Source organism: Rhodnius prolixus, unplaced genomic scaffold, assembly GCF_049639745.1.
Source record: "Rhodnius prolixus isolate KJV_2025 unplaced genomic scaffold, Rpr scaffold_5, whole genome shotgun sequence".
NCBI classification, from domain to species: domain Eukaryota; kingdom Metazoa; phylum Arthropoda; class Insecta; order Hemiptera; family Reduviidae; genus Rhodnius; species Rhodnius prolixus.
The window spans coordinates 17,323,851-17,350,989 of NW_027411624.1; the positions used below are offsets into that span (position 1 = coordinate 17,323,851).

A 27,139-nucleotide genomic window follows, 5' to 3' on the forward strand; every position below is an offset into this window, starting at 1 on the left:
GGACGACAATGGCTTCATTGTTAAAAAAAATTAAGACTAAAGCTCCTTTTCATGGATAATATATTTTAATAAAATTAAAGTGATAAATAAATTGAAAATAGTAATAATGAATCAATGAATCACAATTAATAATTATTAAGATTTAAAATATTGATTTTGAAATCATTTTTAGAATTAATAATTATGATTACAGTAATTAATCATATTAATTATAATATATTATTTTAATGAAATTATGCAGTTAATCAAATTATACAAAAATAATTCAATTCAATATCTTTGTTCAAGAACAGTCTTCTTTGGCTGAGATAACAGCCTCTTTAAGTTGGTTTAAGTCGGCAAAGGGCCTTGTGATGGCGTAGAAGGTTCGGTAAAGAGACTGGCAGCTCGTGCCAGTTTGCAATGACCCTATGGAAATCAAATCCAAACTTCACTACAACTTTTTGAGTGGGCAGTAGAAAACATCACCAACATAGACTTTGCATATTCAACCCAGGAAGACTATGTTGAATCTGACTGTTTTTTAAAAAATCGGTTTGCTCAAGCATTGGCTAGTAAAGGAACACAGCAATACCATGCTTTCATTCCCAGAAGTAAATCCAAAATATTGGTTAAAAACTTTTCTATGAACTCAGAAGATTGCGAAATGAAAGTTTCAAAATTCCCTGTTAAACTAAAATTAGTCGACATATCAGGTTATATCAGTGTAGTCTATAAAGAAACTGGTGGCTTGGATATGTTTTAGAGAAAAATGAAGAACTTGATGAAGTAAAAGTAACTTTTCTTCATCCAGCTGGACCCTCTAAATCATCTCGCATCCAAGAAATGCCGATATTCTTTGGGTCTCAGTAGTGGATGTTTTGATAAAAATTGATCCTGTGACTCTGACTGGAAGAACTTACATATGTCCTACTAGAAAGTGATGCATGTCGAACAAATGAAGCCTTTTCAAGCTTAAAATAATAAAGAGATCCTATTACTTAACAGTATGTTTTACTTTGGACTTATTAGTGGAATTATTATTAGCATTATTGTATTAACATGAATTCAGAGTTGAATTAATCGGATTGGAGCTTTAGTTTTAAATTTTTTTAACAACGAAGCCATTGTCGTCCCAAATTAATATTTTGCCCAGTGATTCATAACACTACTAGCTTTTCATGGAATTAATTTTAAAATTTTAAAATATGTACTTTTTAAAAAATTTAAAATTTAAATTTTAAATTAAAATTTAACAAACTTTATTTATCCTAACCCATATGGTGTTGCATATCACAGGAAAGGGCATTATATATGCTATAAAATGACACCAATCCCAAGTCTGTAGCTCAATCAGGAAAGCTTCTACAGTAATTCAAAAACACGGGGTTCCCTGTTTTTCAGCCCATTTTTGGCAATTTTACAGCCCTGTAACTCATAAACAATTTGACATATCACAGTAAAATTTCATATTTTTCCAAGTCTATACCAATACAACACATGTGCCAAATTTCAAGAAAATCCGAGATGGTGAGGTTCAGACCCCGTGTTGATTTGACATGGAATGACCCTCCTGTTAAGATAGTTCTCCGGAGAACTTGGTTGGGTGGTGCCAGGAATATATATCCTCCTTAGCGAGGAATCGGTTCAAATAAAAACAACAACTCGTCTTTTTTTTGCCAACGTTTCCACAAATATATTGCCTTCTTCAGGGCGTGGCTTTGCAGGTTGGTTGAGTTACAGAAAACTCACAGTTACAGTTAATCAGTTGCAGACGAGATGTGTGACAGCTGGCATTGTCTTGATGAAGAATGATCAGACGGCGCTTGTTTGTTTTCCTTATTTCATCGAAGACTTCCGGCAAACAAATGGTTGTGTACCATTCAGAATTGACCGTTCTACGTTCTTCTAAAAGCACTGTACTTTTTGAATAAATTTTTTTTAAAAAATCAGTCTCATTACTTAATTTACAGATCTCGTATTAGCTTTAGAGGTACTCGCCTCTAACCTCTCGGCTACCGTGGCGCCTAACTTTCTTTAATGATACATTTCAAAATGAGCTTCCCTTCTTCTGCTGAATTAAAGGCCTTATTTAATCAGTATAAACGTGGCTGAAATTAGTGAATTAAAAAAAGAAAAGTTGATTTGAACCCTGATATAAAAACCTACAATACTTCTTTTTTTAGTAATTAAGACAAGACCCTGAAATAAGATCAACACTTTCTCAAATAAATTAAACAAAACAAAAGGTTTAATTAAATGTTATTTCTATTTTTGGTAATGGCGTAATCGTGATAATGAAAATAACAGGGAAACCCTTGTTTTTAACTTTATAATAAGTAATAGATTTGAGAGAGGTAAGATTAAACTTTGGTTAACTTACCCTGTGTTCACCAAGCCACTCTGTCTAGTTAAAGTTTTCAAACTGACGATAGTTGGCCCTCTTGCAGCAGCAGCAGCAGTTACTTTGAGGAGAACCACCTACCGTCTACCCTAGTATAGTTCAGTTTCTAAATACCCTAATAAGGAATGGTTGGAAGTGCTCTAAATTAAGGTACCCAATTCACTTCGCCAACAAGGTAACTAAATATGATGTGTTACATTTTGTACCACTTTGTAGTAAAGTTTAAAATCATTTTTCTTTCTTTTAGTTAATCCTAAAAAAATATGCTATCCAAACTTGCTCATCCCTTGTCCTGCAATAAAAACTGCCCTTTCTCATCCGCCCTACGTCACCCTGTAACCCTTTTTTTTCATTGCTGCACCTCATGGAAAGAATAAAGGATGAAGTGAAGAATATTTTTTGGAAGCTAATGAATATCTGATAAGTTATCATTGATTTCATTTCGTTCATATATCAAAGTCAATGGTCATGTGGCTTAAAAATGAAACCTAATTCAATTTGATTTTTTTGTTATTTTGCATATTTCATTTGCCATTTTTAATTCACCATTTTATTTTTTTGGTGCCATATTTATTTTATTTCATTAAAAAGGAACATTATGGAGAGCCTCAGAGGTAAAAACTATCTTATACGGAATTACAACTATTATGGAATGGATTTTATTACGTTCCGGATATTAAAACAACCGGACTGCACTTTCTTGTACTAGTACTACACAACGTTTGACATGAAACCCACTAACACTCCTCATACCTAGACAACCATGGTTTAAGGGGAACTGTCACTAATAAATGGGTTGTTACGACAATAAGCAGGCTGAGAGCGAACCACGCGGTGTGCGGATCGTATCTACACAGGATCAACAAAAGGTCCTCTCCTCTTTGCGTAGATTGCAATGAGGAGGAGGATTTCAAACATATAATAATGATATGTCCACGTTATGTAGTAGAAAGGAAACGAATGTTTGACGACATATACAGGTATTTAGACGCACCATTTCGCTATGAAGACAATCTATGTGCTTAAGTCTACAGCTGAACTAGCAATAAAATTTGAATGTATTTAAAAGTTATAGAATGAATGCAAGGAAATGATTACAGAAGGAGTACGTGATTTTAATTTCGGTTAAGCTATAAGGATAGCAGGAACATAGAGTACTGATCCATCCATTAGTTGTAAGTTTGTCTGTAAATAGTTGTATATAGTAGAGGGATGAATGAGTGAAGCGAATGTATTTATAAGTAAGAATGGAGAGTGAGTGATATTCTAGTGATAAGCACCTAGACGATGCTGGCTGTATGGCGGAAGCCAATGCCAAAAAAAAGTAAAAAAAAAAACATTCCTCAGATGGCAAGAACTCAAAAACGCTAGAATCTATTGGTAAAAATTGCTTGATAGACGATCAGTATTGACGCTAAACAACAAAGTGCTTACATACAACATGCTACTGAGACCTATTTTGGGCTTACGGACTCGGAATTGTGGAAATCAGACAAGCATACCAACATCTAGCGGACTTCCAACACTACAACAGAAACTTCTGCGCTGTTATTACAACCATTACTTCTGATCTAAAAGTAACTTTCAATGAAGAATCTATCATATCAAGATATACAAGGAATTTCATTCTCGTTTTTTCGCACATCAAAACCCTCTCATAGAACCTCTTTTATCTTCAAATCTTCCAGAAAACCCCTTTATCACTAACTCTCTTTTTTATAATAACAAAATTCCCATCACGGTTGTTGCCACCTATGACTTATTTGGAGAAAACAGTCACGAGGCTGAAGAGGCCAACCATACGAGGCAACAGCTGAACATTAGATCCAGTCTACCTCTTAAGACAAAATGAACTTCACTAACAGTCACTGAATGACCACGTACTGATTCATTAAAAAAAAAAAAAAATCATCCAAATATTCGGACAAATGAACTCAATTTGAGGGACTTAACAAGCGCAGCAGTCCTCCCCAAAAAAACCCACTTCATCCAATCCAAAATCTTTCAAAAAAAGCTCCCCAAGCATTTTAATCCTTCACCAACTTATAACACTACAACTTAATACTTTAAATGCACTTCGTTAAAGTAATTGTTTCTTCTGGGTCCACTAAAATTTCGATTATCCACTTTTTCATTCTAGCATTCTTAAGCATCGCAACAGGTAATCTGTGTAAGTTTTATCAGACAGAAGAGGAAAAACAGTCCTGTACGTGATATGACAGTGTAAAGAGCTTCTATGGCTGCCAGTACGGCTCTTCGGAGGAGGAAAAAACTCTTCCTTTACTCAGGAGGAGTCTCTTATAAGAATCCCTAATCCTGACAAAACAAACAACAGGATAAAAAAGATAAGAATTTGAAAGCGTACTTGTGCGTGACTAGAGACAAAGTATTCTCCACAGAATCTACCAAAACAATAACCTCGTAACTGTCAAAGAGGATTGAATATTTTCGACTGAGTGCACGTGTAAGCTGACAGTAATTTATAACGCCTTGCAAAACGCTAACATTAATTTATTATTTCTACGCTGTTCACAAAAACACTTAATCAATAATAATAAAACTTTACAAAATTAAAAGAAAAAATATTAAACTGATCTAACGCTGCATTGCCAATCCGAAGTCAATTTAACTCCAAAAAAATATGGATGGACTATGTTTCCCCAATCTCATAGCTATCTTAGATACGCTATCTCCACTCTCTCACCATTCGATAGTCACGAGCTGAAGACCGTGGAATTCTTAGTTTCTTTTTGTAGATTAGTTTACTTGAATCATAAGAGTCATTTTGACTCCAGATTGGCGTTACACTTAAATATATCGGAGTCATTTCGACTCCTGATTGGCAATATAAGTAGATTTTCTGTTATTAACTTAACTCCAGATGATTCCCTAAATGCTTATTTGATAAGTTTACATAATTTTCATAGAAAGTATCAAGGCACAAAAAAAAGCCTCTTTCTAGAATGATTTTCTGTCCGAAATGCAGCAAAACTTGAAGCGAATCAGGTAATTCCCAATCCGTGTCAACAGCGCAAAGTAATAGTGAAAAAAATAGCGAATGTAATTAAAAAAATGAAAAAGTCCCTGATCAGAAGGCAGTCAATCAGGATTCTAGCAAATACTGAAATTACTGCGATCCTAAGTTGAAGATAATTCCTTCTGCGTGAAATTTTAAACCCGATTTGTAGGCAAAATTTGTTTTTTCGTTTTTAATTCCTATTCTTTCTCATCCTTTAATGCAAATTTTATTATTAAAATTGAAATCAATATAAAAAAAGATAAAAATATATTATGGAGTCAGTATGACTCTACATTGGCAATAACTGACTAAAGTTCGAGCATTGGCAATGCAGTGTTAAAAAGGGTCAGACAGGTTATAAATTAATGAATCGAGAAAATTTCAAGATTATAATATTTAATGTTAAACTAATCGATTCTTATAAATACCAAATTACTTTCTATAAATCAGGAGGGTTATTGAGCACATTATTGGTTATCTCTTTGTATTATCGAGCCGATTAGATAATTACTGGATTATATTCTGGGTGCGACTAGGATTAAGAAGAACAGAGAGAGAGAGAGAGAGAGAGAGAGAGAGAGAGAGAGAGTGTGAGAGATTTGAATAAATTTGTTTCTAATTCTAAATGTATTTATGAGCTTCTGCAAACATTTTATTATATAAAAGAAGAATAATGCAAATTTTAGGAGTTTTAGGATAATTGCCTCTCGTGTGGATTTTATTTTTAACAAAATCAATAGACACGAAAAGATGAATATATAACAATTAGTGATGATGCTTTAAGTAAATGAAGAATCATCATTATTCACTGGGCAGTCAGGGTTTCGATTAATTAAGTTTAATTACTGATATCAGCTGTCGATTATGTAAATATTATTCTTTTGTTTACATTGAATCAATTACTATTCTGTAAATATTCTTTTTACAAATTAGAAGTGGAATGCCGTGAAAAAAATGTAAAATGTGCTTTATTTTATTGCTCTTACAAACACAAGATGGTCTACGCACAACTTTTCTTTGTCCAAGGGATCTAAAAAAACTGATATTTCTGATGAATTCACAAACTGATCATATTTCAAGTTCACTGCCGGCCACCGGGTAGCATATCTCGATACAACACTGTCCACTCCCAAACAATGAGCTGTAAGAAGTTCCTAGGAAGAAAACAGCTAAGGGACAGCAGCTGGATTCGAACTCGGATACTCGCTTTTGAATCCAGGTATCCAGGTAGGTTCAGGATGAGAAGAGAAGATAGCAGTGACATCAACAATGGTCGAAGTTACTGCTCTGTAAGAAGGAAGATCAGCAGTGTAAAAAGAAAGTAAAGTAAATGCCTATTTTTTCAGGTTGGCTTTACGTCCGTTGGAGAGCTGGACTATAAAACAAACTATTTTAAAGTAAAACAAACAAACAAAACGGGAACAAATAGAATATTTCAAATAAAGAACAAGTAAATTTAAATCAACAAACTGCCCAGTATTTCTGGTGGGAATTATGGACCTGCTTTTGGCTAATGAGATGGTCCAATGTCCGGTTTAGTTATAGTGCTTTGCCTTTCTTCTGCTGTTATTTTTCGAAGCAGTGCTTCCCGCGTCACCCGAAAGTAGTACTGTACATGAGCGACGCAGCGCTTTTCGGCACCGCCACTTATAGAGCTGCTCTCTCTGACCACCAATGAAAGAGATGCCCTTTTCGGAAGTGCCGGATAAATGGCCCGGGGGCCGTAGTTTGGGGACCCCTGCTCTAAGGCATGATAGAAGGATGAGAGGGAGTAGATATGGGGTAAGATGCCTTTGATTTCTGACATCAGCCTGGGGATGCTTTTTAAAGGAGAAGACTGCAACATCGCGATGAAGTTACTATTGAACAGTTTAGTGCATTTCTCTAAATCCAAACTGATGGTCAGAAAGGATTTTCTTTAAAGCTTCAAGGGAAGGAATTGAAACGTTTAAGAAGGGGAACTTTTTCAAGAATTACTGGGAGAAGACATATTGGATCATGTGGAGGTTTTCTCCGATCATCTTTGTGGTGGGGAATTCCCTTAAGGTAGCGCAATGAGTGTAAGCGGTTACTAGCTCATACCCTGGAGTTGTGCCGAAGGTTAGGTTTTAGAGGACAGTCAAGTCCCTGCAGCGGTTTGTACTCACTTTATGTTAGGATGAGAACAGAATGCTGTTAAGGAAAGTTGAAAATAAAGTATTAAATATATATACATATTTTTTTAATTTATTTTGTGATTTACAATCTGTATACATGTATACAATAAGTAAATATGGAGAGAGTGATGAACTGGTGCGGGAGGAGAAAAACTACCCAGAGGTAGCACTCTCTATAGGAGAGAGGAGATTGTGAGGAGGAGAATACGAGGAGGAGAGAGGAGACTTAGGAGAATAATGGCGTTTAGTTCTTCAGACTGCAAGGAAGTCGCGGGGCCACTGGCGATTCAGTCGGCGAGTAGGATTGTTAGGGATGTCAGAGGAGGCGAGAGACTGTACAAGAGGATTAGAGCTAGTCGAGAGAGTAGTGTGGAACTATTGATATTTAGTCTTGGCGAGTTGGTCTATGAAGGGAATGTTGAGGTCGTTGTGAAGAGTGAGGTTAGTCACCGTAGAAAGGAGCGTCAGCTATCTGTCGGAGGAGTTTTTTTTTTTAAATATTTAACGAGTTAGGAAGTATATAAGAGTTTGAACTATGTAAATTTAGTAATGAAACTACTCAAACCAGATTGTATTTGTTTAGAAACAAAAATTCCTTCTTCTGTTATTAAATATTTGATTTGGGTTTTGAAAACAAAACGAGTAGAAATACAAAAACAAAAAATAAAACTAAAAACCAAGCGAAAGATAGGTGTGGGGCCCCAGGTGGATCTGAGTATAACTCACGATAAACTGTACTTGGTTTCTGCGTTCCTCCCCTCTATACCAGTGAGAAACCCCTAACTTGTTCAAGAAGTACTCTTACCCTCCATCCCTAAATCCTTACCTGTGAAGGACTCTATCCGACAACTGGACAACTTTCGTAGACAAACATTTAGAAAGATAAGTCAACTGTCCCAAACTGCCCTTAGATATTTGCCCATTATTTTTTTTTGCCTTTTACTTTTTTTTAGATATAAAATAAATGGACGGATGTATTCAACAGAGAGAAAAATATTTTCAAAGACATTGTAGAAGAGATATAAAAAACGAAACAAACTAAAATTAGGCCTTAAAATGGTTTTGAAGTAAAAGTATTTTAAACGTAAAGTACATTTTAATTATTATTTGATTAAATAAATAAGAAATATATTGTCATATCCAGATAATAGACATAATGTCATAACATAATGCTCAATCAGTCATCGAACAAGTTAAGAACCCATAAAAACTAAAATATAAAATAGCTGCACTTTTAATTTCAAAAATTTTGCTATATAATTTTTTTGTTGGGCAGGATTCTAATCCTGTTTTGATTTCTTGGGTTGACCTACTTTGTTTAATAATAATAGGTTGGCAACTAAGTAATTCCGGTTTTCACTCACAGGGAGCGGACCTTCATTGTTTTAATTAGTCGTGTTGGTGGCGTACTTTGCCTTATTATATTTTGTAAAGGTAATATTGAGGTTACTTTAGAGACAAGTTGTGGCTTGCTTTTTCCAAAAACCCTTACTTGAACTGGTCCATTTCAAACGGAGTGCAGAAACGAACATTTTCCGCATATTTTACTTTTTTATTTCCGCAAAGGGTAAAAAGCTGCTGAAGCCCACAAAGAGATATGCGAAGTTAATGGCATTGACTGCTTAACAGAGCGCACTTGTCCAGAATTGGTTTAAAAAATTTAGTCCTGGAGATGTTTTTCCTCAAAGATGAGACTGGTCGACCTACTGGAAGTTGATGATGACCAAATCAAAGTCAGAATTGAAGTTGATCGTCATATACCTGTTCGAGGGATTGCAGAGAAGTTTAATGTATCCCCGTACAATAATTGAAAAACACTTACGAGGGTCGTTTGAAAAGTCCGTGCAAAGTCAGAGAGATAGCACCACTGGCGCGTATCGAGGTTATGTTTAGTTAGTAGCATCTCTTGGAAGAACACACACCAAGTTTCAGCCAGATCGGTCTATTTCTTTGTGTTTGGCATTCGTTTGAATCGAGGAAGTCGAGTGATTTTCAAAAAATGGACGAAAAAGAATTTCGTGTGTTGATTAAACACTACTTTATGAAAGGCAAAACGCCTCAGGAGACTAAAGAGAAGCTTGATAAACATTATGGTGAGTCTGCACCTTCGATTAGAACAGTTTATAAGTGGTTTCAAAATTTTCGGAGTGGCCATATGGGCACAAGTGACGCTGAACGTTCTGGACGCCCTGTTGAGGTTACTACTCCAGAAATCATTGATAAAATCCACGATATGGTGATGGATGACAGAAGAGTGAAGGTGCGTGAGATTGTTAGTGCTGTGGGCATCTCGAATGAACGGGTACATAATATTTTGCATCAACATTTGGACATGACAAAGCTATCCGCAAGATGGGTGCTGCGATTGCTCACGCTTGACCAAAAACGAAATCGTGTGAAGTGTTGCAAGGACGGTTTGCAGCTGTTCCAGAAGAATCCGCAGGACTTTAAGCGTCGTTTCGTCACTGTGGATGAAACATGGATACATCACTACACTCCTGAGACCAAAGAACCATCTAAACAATGGGTTACCAAGGGGGAATCTGCGCCAAAAAAGGCGAAGACCGTTCGGCCGGAAAGATTATGGCGACTGTCTTTTAGGATTCGCAAGGAATAATCCTCATCGACTATCTGGAAAAGGGTAAAACTATTACAGGTGCATATTATTCATCGTTATTGGACCGTTTGAAAACCGAGCTGCAAGAAAAACGCCCACGATTGACCCACAAAAAAGTCCTTTTCCATCACGATAACGCACCAGCTCACACCTCAGCAGTTGTGGTTGCAAAATTAATGGAAATAGGGTTCCAACTCGTTTCACATCCCCCCTATTCTCCAGACTTGGCTCCCTCGGACTACTATTTGTTCCCCAATATGAAGAAATGGCTGGCGGGAAAAAGATTTTATTCAAACGAGGAGGTGATTGCAGAAACGAATGGCTATTTTTCAGACTTGGACAAATCCTATTATTCGGAAGGGATCAACAAACTAGAGCAGCGTTGGACGAAGGGTATAAGCCTAAAAGGAGACTATGTTGAAAAATAAAAAAGGTTTACCCCCAAAAATTAAGTAGTTTTTATTTTTGCACGGACTTTTCAAACGACCCTCGTACAAGTGTCTTGGACTCGTTAAGAAGCTGGATATATGGGTATCGCATGAACTGAAAGAGATTCACTTAACACAACGAATCAACATTTGCAATATGCATCTTAAGCGCAATGAAACCGACCCTTTCTTGAAAGGAATCATAACTGGTGGTGAAAAATGGGTCCTTTACAGTAACATATTGCGAAAACGATCATGGTGCAAGCAAGATGAATCAGCACCAACCACATCGAAAGCAGAATTACACCAAAAAAAAAAAAGATCATGCTGTCTATTTGTTGGGATTACAAAGGTGTTGTGTATTTTGAAACGCTTCCAAAGAATCAGACGATCACTTCAGAGGTTTATTGTCAACAACTTATGAAACTTGAAGAAGCAATCAAAGAAAATTGGCAAATAGAAAAGGAATTGTGTTCCACCATGATAATGCAAGGCTGCACACATCTTTGGCAACTAGCGGGAAGTTATTGGAGCTTGGTTGGGAAGTGCTGGCACATCCTCCATACAGCCCTGATCTGGCTCCATCTGATTATCACTTATTTCGGAGTTTACAGAATTTTTTTTGAACGGAAAAACTTTTACAGATGAAAATGACCTTAAAATTGCATTTGGAAAAGTTCATTGCTGATAAGGACCAAAAGTTCTGTGAGCGCGGAATCATGAAGCTGCAAGAAAGAACCATCTTGTTATGTGTCATTGAACAAAATGGAAAATATGTCATTGATTAAAAATTATTTTTTGTAACAAAAAGATTGAGTTTTATATCATAATTCAAAACCGAAATTACTTGGTTGCCAACCTATTAGTATTTCATCTAAAGAGTTTGAAGAATCACAAGGTTAAAACATTAAATTGGTTTTAATCCTAGTCTGTGAATGTTCAGCGTGAATTCAGAGAAAATTTAGATTTGATTTTAGGTTAATTCAACGTGGTATGGCCTATTGGTAAAATTAAAAAAAAAGTGCCAACAGCACGCGGTGTTCCCAGGCGGTCACCCATCCAGGTACTAACCACGCCCGATGTTGCTTAACTTCGGTGATCGGACGAGAACCGGTGTATTCAACATGGTATGGCCGTTAGCGTTAAACGCAACCAGTGTAACCGATAATAAGATTTCACTCAAGATTGTTGTCCCAAAAGTGCCACATTATTGAATCAATTAGTCAGAGTAGTGCTATTTTCTTGTCGTAAAAATGGCTCTTAATTATTTAAATAATTAAATCTGTAACATTTTTTTAAAAATTGTTCAGGAAAATCCATTTTCAGAGGTCCGGTCCTGGGAAACAAGCAAAGAATGGGGTCCTTCCCTAAGTGATCCTGGGCATTCCCAGAAACTATTATCTCCTTCAGAACTGTATGGAAATTACCAGGGTAATTTTTTTTTTTTTTCTTCTAGAATACACTAGAAACTGAAATTTACCAGTTACAGTCCCAAAAATCTATATTTGGGAAGGCCTAGACAAGTTTAAGTAGCTCTACAGTACTTCGAGCTGAATTTGTACGTATATTACTGATACGATTATCAAGAAGGTTTTTTTTTTATAAAAGATATCTTCTTGACAGAAAGGTTATCATTTACTCTTCCTATCCGAGACAGCTTCCAAAACGCTTTCTCCTAATTCAGGGCGTCAAGAGGTCTGTGGTCAAGGAGAAAGCGGTATTAGTTTAGCTAATTGGCCACTAGCATTGCATTCACTGTAATCATGTCGCATATAAGAGAGAGACTGTGATTAAATCAGTCTTGATTGTCTGTATTGGCAGCAAAATCTGAGGCCATCTAGCATAAAACTACAAGCCAAATACTCTATTCACTTTTTAACTTCTGGTAACCATTAACTCGTACTTAAAGTAGTTAATTTTTGAACTTAGGGATTCCTTATACAAATAAAATCTACTCAATGCACCCAATTCATAGCTATTACCTTCCAACTTAATCAAATGTTTTTAGGAAGTCACAGTCGAGTACAATTTGTGGAAACGCAAAGAAAAAAATAAACTAGCAGAGCTACTAAATTCAGAGCGTTTTCACAGTAAGAGAATTACAGTCCAAATAAAAATATATAATCGTAGTTCTACGATATCATTTAAACTATTAAATAGAATGAAATTAAAGAAATGATAATGTCCAAATCGTGGAAGATTTTTCATTAACATCAGTACCTGTGTCTTCCCATTGGTACTCTTCGGATTCCTGTTTTGAATACCTCTCCTGTTTCATTTTCTCACGTTCTGAAAAATGACAAGAAACATGAATATCGTCTAGTTAAGCAATAGAACAATGGTTCTTTTTTTTTTTTTAATTTAATGTTTAACTTAACCAAAAATATTGAAATAGTGTTGGTCTCGACTATAATAAAGTTATGAAACTGCCATACAAATGGACAATGAGCTAAACATTCTCATTTTACGGTGCACTTACAAATTTGCTGCTACCACAACCAACAACGGATCATACTATCGCAAGATGTACATCATCTCTTTGGAATCTTCTGGTGAACCTGTGCGTAACCCAGTAACCTAAAGTTGGAACACCATTTATAACGGACACCCTAACACTTAGCATCAGGCCTGCAGAGCTAGATGATGTCGCCAATTATTGGGGTCTAGCGAACCCACAAGCAAACTAAGAGCTCACCACTTACACATTCAACAGTTTAATGACGTCACCATTTATGCCAGAGAAAACAAAATATATCAGGAAACCATAATAGAAACTTTAAGATCCAAAGAAATCTGTTCTCCGTTTTTATTAAATTTTCTGTTTAAAAAAAAAATCATAAACACATTTTAAAACGAAAATATTTCTCCGATCGTATTCAAAAGAAAATAGCAGCGAAGCTAAATGAGATCAATTTTAAAGAAACTTTAATTGAAACAACTAGATTAATGAGAATGTAATCATTTCATTATGGCTGGATAAATAGCAACGTTAATTTCACTTAGAGAATTAGAGAGAAATGTCTCACCTATCTATTTACATCAACAACTTGTCTAGCTCATCTAATTTGAATGTTAAAGGATGCTATCTATTACATAAACAGTGGTCAATTAGTAATTTATTATGTAAACTAAATTATTAATTACAACATCTAATCTAAAACATAAATAGTTCTACAGAATTATGTAATTTATATTATAATAAAGGACATAACTGTCAAGGTGTAATTTACAGGAATAAAAATCTTTTGTTCTCTTGTTGCTACTCGACGTAACAACTCATTATTTGATCTTAGAGCCTTCCACAATGCGCATCCTCTTGGTAAAGATACGGCGGCCTTCCAATCTTGGACACCGAGCTAAGCTCCTAGTTTGGAGTGTCCAGCTTTTCTTGCGCCGGTATTAATTCACTTCTACTATCCTGATACTACGTCAAATTATTAGTACATGCCAGCCACATGACTTGCCCAGCGAAATCTACTAATCCTGATTACCTAGGCGGTACTTCGTCCCTCAAATAAATTCATTAGTTACATATATATATAATTTGTATCCTCCAGATCAGCGTTTCTCAATCTTTTTTGGCTCGCGTACCACTTGGTAGTACATCATGCTAAATTGTACCGTTTCGTAAAAATGATTGTATTTCGTGAAATTTGTTATTCCGAGTGTGTTATTTTATTATTATTATCATCTTTATTTGTACAGAGATACAGTATCTGTTACAAAAGAGTTCAAGTTCATGTCCATTTTATAAACTTTGTAAAGTGTAATATCTTAAAACTTTTTTTAAATAATTAAAAATTGCGTACATATTTTTCTCTTCAAAATTATTAATTAATTTACAAAGTTCTTCTTTAGGATTATTATACGTATTTGTGCCCAAATCTTCTAAATTAATTTCTATTAAGCATTCAACTACCTGTAAGTACCAATTAAATTTAATGTTGCTTGAATAGAGCTTACACCTTACAATCAGTCTATTTAAGCAGATTTTTACATAGTCATTTTTCTTTTATTGATTATAATGTAGCTTTTCCTAAATTTTCTTTCAGTCCAGTTATTCCATTCTGTTATCAGGTTTTGGAAAATACTCCATGAAACACAATTTTAATCCTGTTAAATGTGCTATTATAGTTTTTCTTATATCTTGAGACAGACTAAACTTATTACTGTACATATTGTAACGAAGTTGACCTGGGCATAGAAGAAAGGCCTAGATTGTTCTAGGGGTTGAGCGATCAAAGTCAGTAACAGGTCGCCACTGCATAAACAAAAGGGCGGTATCTACCTGTGGCAGAGAAGAAAGGCCTAGATTGTTCTAGGGGTTAAGCGACCAAAGTCGGTATCAGGCCACCACTGTGTAAACAAAAGGGCCGGTCTCTACCTGAACTAGAAAGGAAAGGGCTAGATTGTTCAAGGAGTTAGTGACCTGTGTAAAAGCCAGCTAAGAGAAAGGCCTCAGTTGGGGTGGTGGCATATGTGTTTTCCCAGCCAGTGATTGACAGGTAGGAGCGAGACAGAGAGTAAGAGGAGGGCGGCCCTAGCTGAGGTGGTGGCAGTATGTTTTCTCCAGCCAATGAACATCAGGAGGGCGTGGAAACTTATGCTCAGAGAGTTGGAGGAGGGCAGTCCCAGTTGGAGGGAGGCACGCAGTTAAAAGGAGGCAGACACAGTTGGAGAAGTCAGTTTTTAAGGAGTTATTAGAGTTTTAATCGAGTTCTAAGAGTTTTACAGTCTTGTAGTTTCTAGTCAGTCAGTGAGTTTTGGAGTTAGTCTTGGAGAGTCAGTGTTGAGACATAGTTAGAGAGAGTCAGTGTTGTGGAGTGCTTCAGAGATAGCTAGTCAGGCGGTTAGTCAGTTAGTGAGTAGAGCTTTGTTTGTGTAGCAGAGACTAGTGCAATTCGGTGCAGTGCGGACCAGTGGTCAGTCGGGGAACAGTTTTGTGGCGTTACGAAGTGATTAAGTAACAGTAAACTGTTGTGACTGTTTTAAATGGTGACCATAATGAATAGCGTTAGTTGCTAGTAAAGGTTAATGTGAATAAAGGTAATGTGTTAATAAATCAGGTTATTACTTACAAATTTAGCGAGTTTTATTATTTAATCAAACCCACATATTATTTAATAACTAGTGGCAGGCACTAGTTGTGTAAGTAAAGTTTTCTTAGTAAAAGGACAAGAAAAACTTTACAATATTAACAACTTTATTGTATAATATTATTAATTAAAATATTTTTTATGTATTACAAGGGAAAAAAACATGGTATTTTATGATTTAATTTTTTTTGTCCGCCATTATTAGTTATTTTTCGCATACCAACCAGCAACTCGCGTACCACTGGTTGGGAAACGCTGCTCTAGGACAGTCCTGTTCTAACTGGCATGTAGATCCATTAAATAAGTTTTTTTTCAAAAGGTTTGTAGCAAGAATAGAATTACTTTTCATACAACCCTGGCTACTGAACCAAACAAGAGAACAGGCCGAATTAGAGGTGCATCCAATCCCCAAGTGATATTCGTTTGTATATCCTTCTCTTCCTCAACCTCTTTTTAATTTCCGCGGATACATCCTTGTCTATATTTTAGGACCAAAATAAGTGAAATACGGCACTCTTTACTATAGTATATCTTATTATATCATTCATTACAGATTTCTTAAAGGCGAATTTTATTTTTATGTAAATAGTTAAGGACATTAATTTGTTTTGTATAAAAGGTAAAAAGCAAATGAAGTGTTTTAAGATCTAAAGACAAGAGTATATAACTTGGTGGCCGCTAGAGAGACGTAACAAGTGGAAACTGGAGTTACCATTGTCCTCTCTCTTTTAGGAATGCATTGAAAGCAGTAAGGTAAGTGGAGAAACATGGAACCGAAGGATATACAGGTTTGAAGACCATCAAACAACCATGCTACACACTACTCTGATGAAAGGTCTGCCAGGGTACAATTGTTTGTGCTTATTTGCATGTCAAAGGTCGAAACCGTTGCAACATTTCCTTTGTCAGAGTAGAGAAGGGCCCGGCCAAGGACTCAATCCTCTCACCCTCAACATCCTGAAGAACATTCCCAAGTTGCAGTCCTTAGAGTACACTTTGACCGTCTCTGCCTAGTTGTTAGTTCAATATATTTAATTGACTGGAGAGTAACTCGGTATTAATTCTCCCACAGAATTGTTTGGTCTTTCTCCTATAAAGACCTCTAAAGTCAATAAGGCAGACCACGTTTAACCATTCATTTGGCTAAATAATAACTGACAGTACACTAAGACTTGTTAACATTTTACACCTGAGCTAATAGAAGATCAATTTTAATTTCATGAATCCTGAGGAGCATTTTTTCACTTCCATTGCATTTTTTTATTTATTGGCTGCATTTGAATATTTAACTGCCTGCTTTTTTTATGCACTTTTTTTTAATAAATTATTTATTTTATACGCTATATCTTTATTTAAACTTATTTTGTAAATGCTGTTTTATACTTGTGCTTTATCACCTACCCGATCCAGATCGTACCGTCTGTTCCAACATAACTGCGTTTAAAATAAACATAATGCATACCCTTCTGGGATGTGTACCGATATATTAGGTGTACAGGATGAGACCAAGGATTTCGCTTTACGGAATCCCTGCTGAAATGAATACCAAATATCAAGTTCAGCCGTCTGCTAAGATGAGAAGAAGAGACAACAACCGCTTTCCTATTTGCTTCGACTATTCATCAACCGTGTACCCCTCTGATTCTGCATAAGTGATGAATACAGTCTCATTCGTGTGCTTATTTTTGTCCTCTTTACGGCCCTGGCCCTTCCGGTCTTGACCCCACTTATGTTTAACCTTGAGGTGGTGGGTCTTGCGAACTAAGGACGATTAAAGACTAACCCTCTCTGAAATTCCCTATTTTTTGCATCCTGATGTAGGCGCCTTCGCGCGCTTACAAATATATTGACATATTTTATATATATTAACGTTTTAAATTTAAATTTATCTAACAGATCCTAACACTACACTTCTCACATACGCAGATGACACCTCCTTACTGTCCACCAACTGTGATCCTGTACTTGCTCACAGAAATCTGCAGTCACATCTCTCCTCATTAGAACAGTGGTTCAAGAGATGGGCTATTAAGCTTAATGAAACCAAATCTCAAAACATCACCTTCACTCTACGTTGCCCGCTACCTTGGGCTTTACTTAGACCGAAGACTTTCTTGGAACCCCCACACTAGACTTAAAAGAACAGAACTAAACAGACGTAATCACTACTTAAAAGACTCTTAGACGATAGATCAAAACTCTCTCTGGACAACAAAAGACTAATTTATGCTTCTATTTTGAAACCCATCTGGGGGTATGGAATAGAGCTGTGGGGTTCAACCAAACGCCTCAAATCTCCAAAGGATTCAATCGATACAATCTAAAATACTTCGAACTATTGTACACGCTCCATTTTGTCTCCAACCTGACTATACACACTGACCGTAACATTCTTTTTGTCACCACAAGTCGCTAAAACACGATACAGAAAACTCCACTTCAACCTGCAATCACATATAATTTCTCTAGCTCAAAATCTTTCTTCAAGAACTCTTCCTGATAACGCGGACAAGACGCCTTAATTAAGAGACAGTGGTCTCGTGATCTCCTCTCAAGTGGAAAGTGACTAACAGTATAATGTTTTGGAGTTTTACCACTGGGTGTAACTTCTCCACTCGTTTGCTTCATTAATTACTGTTAGTTACTTATAGCGCCAACGCGCTGAGCTGATTTTAGCACAAATAAACGCAAACAATAATTATCTAATATCTATGGAGGTCTAAATATTCAAAAACTAATTTATCTAAAAATTTACAGAAATTACGTAACTCGACAGAAGTATGTGGAATGCTAGGCGGCGTGATGGTAACTTTTTGAGCGATATTAACAAGAACATTCATTGGACTGATGCCAGCAACATGCATACCATTTTAACATGGCAACTTTAAGTGGAAAACTACGTCTAACTGCAGGATACTGCAGGATAGCGCGGAAGTCACTAAGAGAATTAAAGCCAATGGGTAAAATACAGACTGGGAAGATTTAACATACTTGCTACAGTTATTTATGTGCCTCACAAGGGTGAACACGTCCTCAAAATTGCTTTATCGTCTCCAATCTATAGCTAAAGCTAACCCAACCTCCAGTTGAAAGCAAGTGTGACGTAGGTTGAGGTAAAAAGGCAAGGAAAGCACGCCAATGTGTATGTGGGGTGATGGCGCGGCAGAAGCACGCCAGTACGTGGCCAACTTTACCCATCATTACCTCTAATTCTGGGTGTTTCGCCCTACCAAGGGGGCTGCGCCCGCCCATAGCGAATGCCATGTACGCGAATGTGTCTTACACACAAGCCACCAACTTAAAACCCAACTGTAACCTTTTTTTTTCTTATACTGAGATTCCGTCCGACTTAACTATTTTTTTTTTAATTTTTTTACAATCCGCTCTTCTTAAACTTTATTTCTTTCAATTTATAACACTTTTAAAATATTCTAAAGAATATAGCTTTTTCGCTACAAAGTTTTATAAATTTTGACGGTTTTGATGCTAGATAAAAGATTTACTTTAATTTAACTAAAATAATTTTGACGTTTAGAAATAGAGAAATTGTTATTTAAATCTTTCTCTAGGGGAGAGGGGGGCACCTTTGAACAGTTTTAATTTCTCGCCAAATATTTAAAACATTTATGATTGGTAATTTTCTCCATATTTTGTGGTAGACCTGTTGTATAATTGACACGAGTTTTCCTTCGTTTTCATTGTTTGTAAAGACAGAATTGAGGAATGTTCTATTTTGTAAGGTGGAAGTAAAAATTTTCGTTGCAGCTTTGGAAGTGTATAGTGAAGAGTGTAGTGGACAAGGTGTAAGTATTGTTAGTCCATATTAACATTTGGAATTCGTATTTTTAATCCTATTATTTACAAAAGTCTATTTGCTTGCAAAAAGTGTTGGATATTATATTTTCTTTTACGGAAGGAGAGAGGGCACATTTCAACATCACTGTTAAAATGTGCCCTACCGACCTGCAAGTTTGTGACTTTGTTTTTTGTTTAATCGCAGAGAAGGGGAAAGTGGGTCCGAACCTACATTAAGAAGCGCAACGAACCGAATATTTTGTTCGCCACAACATTCCAAACTGAGTCATTCTTTATTTTTGAACTTGATTTCAGTGGTTTAAAAGAAAAAGTAATGTAGTAGTGAGAGAAATAACTGATAGAAGGTAGATTCAGTGTAAAGTAATATCATTTCTTTCTATTTTATATTGTGATTAAAGGTACCCCACCAGTGGGGCAGATATTAACATTTGACACAAAATATTTAAATTAAAAAAAATATAGATATGTATGTAAAGTACCAACTGTGTATTGATATAGATCTGTTGAAAAGACTTGACAGTTGTAGAAAACAAAATAAAAAGGTTCAACAATACGATTCTGTGCACTCTGTAACAGAAAAAGTAAATTCTGTTCAAATGTGGCCCCCTCGACCCTACTCTAGAGTTTTTTTGGTACTTCGCTGGGAAACAAGCAAGACGCATCGTAGCAACATTGTACATTCATATGCAACATTATATTAAAGCAACCAAAATGTTACGAAGTAAAGACAGAGAAACCGGCAGGGACATAAAATACAAAAAACACCAAATATTTGTTTATAGTAAATTATGGCAGAAAAGGAAAATAAACTAACGGAGAAAAAAGAGTTAAAATTAATGAGGAATACTATATAAAAGTTTTAAGTGGGTACCAGACAACAATCTGTCGTAATTAGGTTGGGTATATTCTGGATGGAGATGACGAAGAGTAGACATTTTGCAGAGTACTGGGGCTACTGCAGAAAGGGTTTGGTAACTGAGAATCTGGCCCTTCACCTAATGCCACTTCTTCTTCTACCCTTCTACACCAGGACAATTTACATAAAAATTGTCTAACTTTTCCACGCAATATAATTCCTAAACACAACTGTTTATAGATATAAAGCTTCTCGGAAAGAGATTTTACTACACAGAACATTAAAAGTGAAAACCAGTTTTCTGACTTTGTAACCATATTTTTTTGTTTTTGTTTCTTTGTTTTTTTTTAACAAGTAAAGAGAGACCAGAGTGGAAATTATAAATGTACAGGGTTTACATGGAGGAGAGGTCGAAACTTCGAGAGTTGATTCAACAGCTCAAATGCAACAAAAAACATTCTATTCGCTTTGGCCCGATTCTCAATAGTGTCCAAGATATTTAACATTTTTAACTTTTCCGTCGATATTCGCGTTTTTCACCACAAAAATGGCCGTAACTTTTCTATCCTTTATCCTACAACAAATCTGCTTATTCCAAACGAAAGAGCATTAAATTTCCTGTAAATTTGCTCAATACAGAGCCTCAAAACGTTTTTTATAACAATGAAATTTTTACTTTAATGTCTAAAAAATTCGTTCTCGATGATTTTTGATAAAATTTTCAACTGCATTTTTTCAATGATTAGTGAATCAAGGAGTCACATAATTTCAGAAAAAGTTGCGCATTTATTGAGCTTGAAGACCATATGGATTTTTTTGGTTTTTAATAAAATAATATGCAGAAAATTAGGATTTTGCGTAACTGACTTTTCGCTACTAATTTACTCAAATGGCAATTTTTGGAGAAGGAACAAAAAGAAAAGTAACCATTTTAGTTTTTAAAAATTATTATTTAATAATGACCTCCATTATGTCATTAAAATAAGTTGCACAAACAATTGTAGTCAACTACTGCGTTTTATTGCTACTTTATTTTTTACTTCCGTTTTATTAAATAATAATTGTGAAAAACTAAAATGGTTACTTTTCTTTTTGTTCCTTCTCCAAAAATTGACATTTGAGTAAATTAGTAGCGAAAACTCAGTTACGCAAAATCCTACGAGTAGTTCTCTGCATTTACACCCCTCTGTTCGGGGTAGGGTTTTGTTAAAAACCAAAAAAAAAAATCCACATGGTCTTGAAGCTCAATAAATGCGCAACTTTTTCTGAAATTATGTGACTCCTTGATTCACTAATCATTGACAAAAATGCAGTTGAAAATTTTATCAAAAATCATCGAGAACGAATTTTTTAGACATTAAAGTAAAAATTTCATTGTTATAAGAAAAGGTTTTGAGGCTGTGAACTTAGCAAATTTACAGGAATTTTAATGCTCTTTCGTTTGGAATAAGCAGATTTGTTGTAGGATAAAGGATAGAAAAGTTACGGCCGTTTTTGTGGAGAAAAACGCGAATATCGACGGAAAAGTTAAAAATGCAAATATCATGGACACCATTGGGAATCGGGCCAAAGTGAAGAGAATATTTTTTGTTGCATTTGAGCTGCTGAATCACCTCCCGAAGTTTCGACCTCTCCTCCGTATACACCCTGTATAGATATGTATAAAATAAAATTCTATCGCAAAAAATACAATTGTGTCTTAGGCGCCACGGTAGCCGAGTGGTTAAGAGGCGAGACCAGTGAAGCTAATATGTATGGTGGTGTTTGGGTTCGATTCCCGGTCTTAGGCCCAAGATTTTATTTAAAAATAAAATATGTTTGCTAGTCGTTTCCGTCCGAGATAGCTAATTTGGTCGTTGGACGTAAAGTCCGACTGAAAAAATAAGCATTACTTCACTTCTTTTTTCTTTAATATTCACTAAATAGAAAAAATATAAAGCGCAGATCTGCTGGCCTTTAGACTTTCTCTTCCTAAGAGCTTCTTACAGCTCACTGGCCGAGAGAACACTAGCCGGTGGCCGGCAGTGCACTGAATAAAGCTGCGGGCGCCATTGACCTAAGATGTTAACACGTCTTAAATCTAAAAAATAAATTAACGTACAGTCAAATCACTAAAAAATTGCATAGATCTTAATTGTGATTGCATTATAAGTTCGATTAGGTGGTTTTCACTGGAGACACAGTGATGTTCCTAAAAAAAAAGGGTTTTCAATTAATTTTGGAAATAGCGAAAGGATAGTGTACGAGGTGATAACTCCGGCTCAGAAACGAAATATTGTAGTCGCAGCTACACGTTTTTGTATCAGATAGATTTTGTTAGGGTGAAAGCGGTCCAAATTTCCTGAACCGAAAGTAGAACGCTACAGTTTCTGAGTATTGCATATATTGTCTAAATGTGAGACCATTTCTTCAGTATCTCAGAGTGAACACTTTGGTAACACCAATTCTGTAGATGATAATCGAGATCTTAATTAACTTGTGAATTTCGGTCATCTTTTCGGAGCGGAGATTTGTAGCATTATCCATTTTTTAGGATTGTTTAATCTGCATAATTTGTTCTTCATGAGATTGCAACTACTGAATCCCTCTTGCTCCACATCTCATAGTACCTACCTTAAAACGTTCTGTCATCTTTCTTCGATCCCATGAACAATCTCACAATTACTTCTCATTTCGTCTAGAGTCTGCAGAAGTGCGGGGCATTTTCTAACCCATTTAACTATTACTGCTTGAATTTCAGGCGGACTTTACATCCAACTACCAAATTAGGAGCCGTGGATGCTAGGGCGTCTAGCATACCTACTTTACTACAAAATTCTTATATTAACCATTACATAAAATCCAAGTCCTAGAACAAGAATTGCGCTCAGAACCACCATATACATCATACTTTTGCGGGTCTCAGTTTGATAGTTATCATCGTTGACCGATTCCCGATAAGGCATCTTATAACTAGCTGTAAATTTTAAGGGCTAGAAGTAGACTAATAGAAAAAGTTAGTAGAAATAACATATAGATACAATAAATAAATGGTTTATACAATAGATCGAATTTAGACGTGTAAGTATATTCAGACTGAATTGTCTAATAATAATTAGAGGTCTAAGACATCCGGTAAGTTTCTAAAATACTCGTTAGTAAAAGGTGTTCACTGTTCGCGTTAGTCAGTTAGTTTGAGATGCATCAACAGCTGAGGTTACTAACAGCGCGTAGCTTCTATTTTTTAGTGCACTGAAAGACGCATTGACAGTCTTATCAAACTAAGTCTTCGCCTTTTTAAACGTCTTGCACGCTTTTTCTATTTTTTTTTATTAAATTCTGTCGAATTCATCTTTCTTTCCCAGATTTTTCAGACGTTTGGAAAAAAAGACGGTAAATAATGATAAGTATAATAACTAAGGAACGGATTTTTATGTATTTAAAAATGCCAAATATTTAATTAAAATATGCATTTATTTTCGTCAATTATGTGGAAAATATGTGATTTTCTTAAAATATTTTCTGGAATATTTAAGTAAAATGGACATTTTTTTTTATGAAAATGGAATTTTTTTGGGGGCAAGTTATAATTATTTTTATACAAGAAAAGAACATTTTTACAATTTATAATAATTTATTAGGAACAAAATAATTTGTTTTTACAAGTTATAATGATTTATACACCAAAGAACATTTTTACTATTTATAAAAAGATGTGTTATATTTTCAATTTTGAAAACTTCACTCTTCGAAATTGTTTGCAACCACATGAAATTTCAAATGTTGGAACGTATAGTAACGACGATCTGGGCGTAAGATGGACTTGTAACGACTAAAATCCTTTGAAATGAGGATTTTTAAGTTTGTGGAAAGGGATATCTGCTCTAACCAAATCCCGACACAGATCTGTACTCAGAGTAGACTTACTTGATAATGGTGATGTAAGGAAGGCTTGATAGGACGTCCTCTCTTTCTTTCTGTTTTTATTCTCTATGTGCGATCCGGTGGCAATATGTTGGGTGACTTGGAAACGTTGAGAGCAAGAAACGCGCTTGTCACAAGCTGTGCAGTACAAAATGTCTCCATCACTTCGAAAAAGTTCTGCTGGAAACTCGCGAAGATATTTAGCAACCAGTTGTTTGTTTGAGGCCGATGTTCGTGGCATTTCACCCAAAAAAAGAATACACTAAGTGACCGAACGAAATGAATTGGACACTTCAACGAACGAGCTGAAAGAACAGACAACGTCAGACAACTTCAAAGAACTAACAAGTGCCCGTCACTGTTTAGCAGCATTCTGTGTAAATTACAATAACCATTGTACCCACTGTGATTCACAGCCCTGCAGTCTGTGGTTCACAGTTCCTGTCAACCACCTCCCAATTATGAAAATATGCCCAAAATGAGAAATATGAAAAAATATGTACATATTTTGATTAAATATGTAGAAATATTTATTTATTTTAATCAAATATTTATAAATATGCGATAACATCCAAATATGTGGAAATATGTGAAATAAAAGTAGACTCAAACGGCTTAAAAAGTGTCAGTATGAATACTTCTAGTTGAAAAACGTCTGTAAATTGCCTAGAAAAAAATATGTAAATACATACGAATCCGTTCCCTAATAATAACAAAGCATCACTGATGATCACATTGAATGAAAAACAGTTAAAAAAATGTGAAAAACACTAACTGGAAATGAAAAAAGAAAAATAAATATATAAAGAAAAAACAGAAAAAAAGCGAACAATGTCCAATTTACCTTTATCCGGCGAGGAAGTGGTGTTGGCTACTGTCGACCTCGTCACTGGCACAGGGATTTCTGTTTGCAAACAAAACGAAAATAAATTTCTTCTCTCTTTCTTTAACAACAACAACAAAGCTGTCTACATCTAAAGGAAACAAAATCTAATCTCTATTAGATAAAACAACTACGAAGTTAATATCAATAACTTTATAGAAATTAGCTAAGTTAGCGGTAATCGAGCTAATCAAGTTGCAACATAAGTATAAAGTACTTATAAACAACCTGAATACTCCATTTCAGAAGTATTATATTCGCGTTCACACAACACCAGAACAGGATAAATTATCACTAATCAATAATAATTTATATTTTCGAAGCTGATTGGCGGAAACTGAATCTGTTTTAATTCTAAACATCAGCATCCTTCATTAAATTCGTGAAACGAGATATTACGACTTAAAGTTTGAATTTGACGTAAGATTCTTAAAAAATTGAACTTCTTATCCACAAGTATTGTAACCTGAAATGTTAGTATTCCTGACAATGGAAGCTCTAGACTCTGTCTATAATTGAGCAAGGTTTTTAGTTAATTCGAATAGTTACTGAACGAGATAACGTGACAACATAAAGTTTGAATGTGATGTAAAATTCTTAAATATTGAACATGTGATGTCACCACAAGAATTGTACGTGGAATGTAAATTTTTTCACTTAATTTGTGTGCTAGATATTTTCTTTAATTGTGCAGTTTTCATTTTGAACATTACGAAAAGAAATATTAGAACTTGTAATTTGAATATTAGGTACATAAATATTATTTGTTTTTGAAGTACAAAATTTTATTAAGAACTGAAATCAGTTAGTACGAGGGTCGTTTGAAAAGTCCGTGCAAAGTCAGAGAGATAGCACCACTGGCGCTTATCGAGGTTATGTTTAGTTAGTAGCATCTCTTGGAAGAACACACACCAAGTTTCAGCCAGATCGGTCTATTTCTTTGTGTTTGGCATTCGTTTGAATCGAGGAAGTCGAGTGATTTTCAAAAAAAAGGACGAAAAAGAATTTAGTGTGTTGATTAAACACTACTTTATGAAAGGCAAAACGCCTCAGGAGACTAAAGAGAAGCTTGATAAACATTATGGTGACTCTGCACCTTCGATTAGAACAGTTTATGAGTGGTTTCAAAATTTTCGGAGTGGCCATATGGGCACAAGTGACGCTAAACGTTCTGGACGCCCTGTTGAGGTTACTACTCCAGAAATCATTGATAAAATCCATGATATGGTGATGGATGACAGAAGAGTGAAGGTGCGTGAGATTGCTAGTGCTGTGGGCATCTCGAATGAACGGGTACATAATATTTTGCATCAACATTTGGACATGACAAAGCTATCCGCAAGATGGGTGCCGCGATTGCTCACGCTTGACCAAAAACGAAATCGTGTGAAGTGTTGCAAGGACGGTTTGCAGCTGTTCCAGAAGAATCCGCAGGACTTTAAGCGTCGTTTCGTCACTGTGGATGAAACATGGATACATCATTACACTCCTGAGACCAAAGAACAATCTAAACAATGGGTTACCAAGGGGGAATCTGCGCCAAAAAAGGCGAAGACCGTTCCTTCGGCCGGAAAGATTATGGCGACTGTCTTTTGGGATTCGCAAGGAATAATCCTCATCGACTATCTGGAAAAGGGTAAAACTATTACAGTTGCATATTATTCATCGTTATTGGACCGTTTGAAAACCGAGCTGCAAGAAAAGCGCCCTCGATTGGCCCACAAAAAAGTCCTTTTCCATCATGACAACGCACCAGCTCACACCTCAGCAGTTGTGGTCTCAAAATTAATGGGGTTCCAACTCGTTTCACAACCCCCCTATTCTCCAGACTTGGCTCCCTCGGACTACTATTTGTTCCCCAATATGAAGAAATGGCTGGCGGGAAAAAGATTTTATTCAAACGAGGAGGTGATTGCAGAAACGAATGGCTATTTTTCAGACTTGGACAAATCCTATTATTCGGAAGGGGTCAACAAACTAAA

General features: G+C 35.7%; 1 protein-coding gene and 1 non-coding gene across 4 annotated transcripts in view; both read right to left on the reverse strand.

Annotated features, from left to right (window-relative positions):
• Window positions 1-27,139, reverse strand: part of LOC141458465 (lachesin-like) — a 381,486-nt gene that overhangs the window by 6,677 nt on the left and 347,670 nt on the right. For all 3 annotated transcript variants that reach the window (XM_074136460.1, XM_074136461.1, XM_074136462.1), the window contains 2 exons: window positions 25,119-25,178; window positions 12,824-12,892 (listed from right to left, as the gene is read on the reverse strand). In XM_074136460.1, the coding sequence (XP_073992561.1) occupies window positions 12,824-12,892; window positions 25,119-25,178 (129 nt within the window). The remainder of the gene's footprint in view (window positions 1-12,823; window positions 12,893-25,118; window positions 25,179-27,139) is intronic.
• Window positions 11,626-11,744, reverse strand: LOC141459050 (5S ribosomal RNA). The gene has a single exon (XR_012461378.1). It is a non-coding gene; the product is annotated as a 5S ribosomal RNA (ribosomal RNA).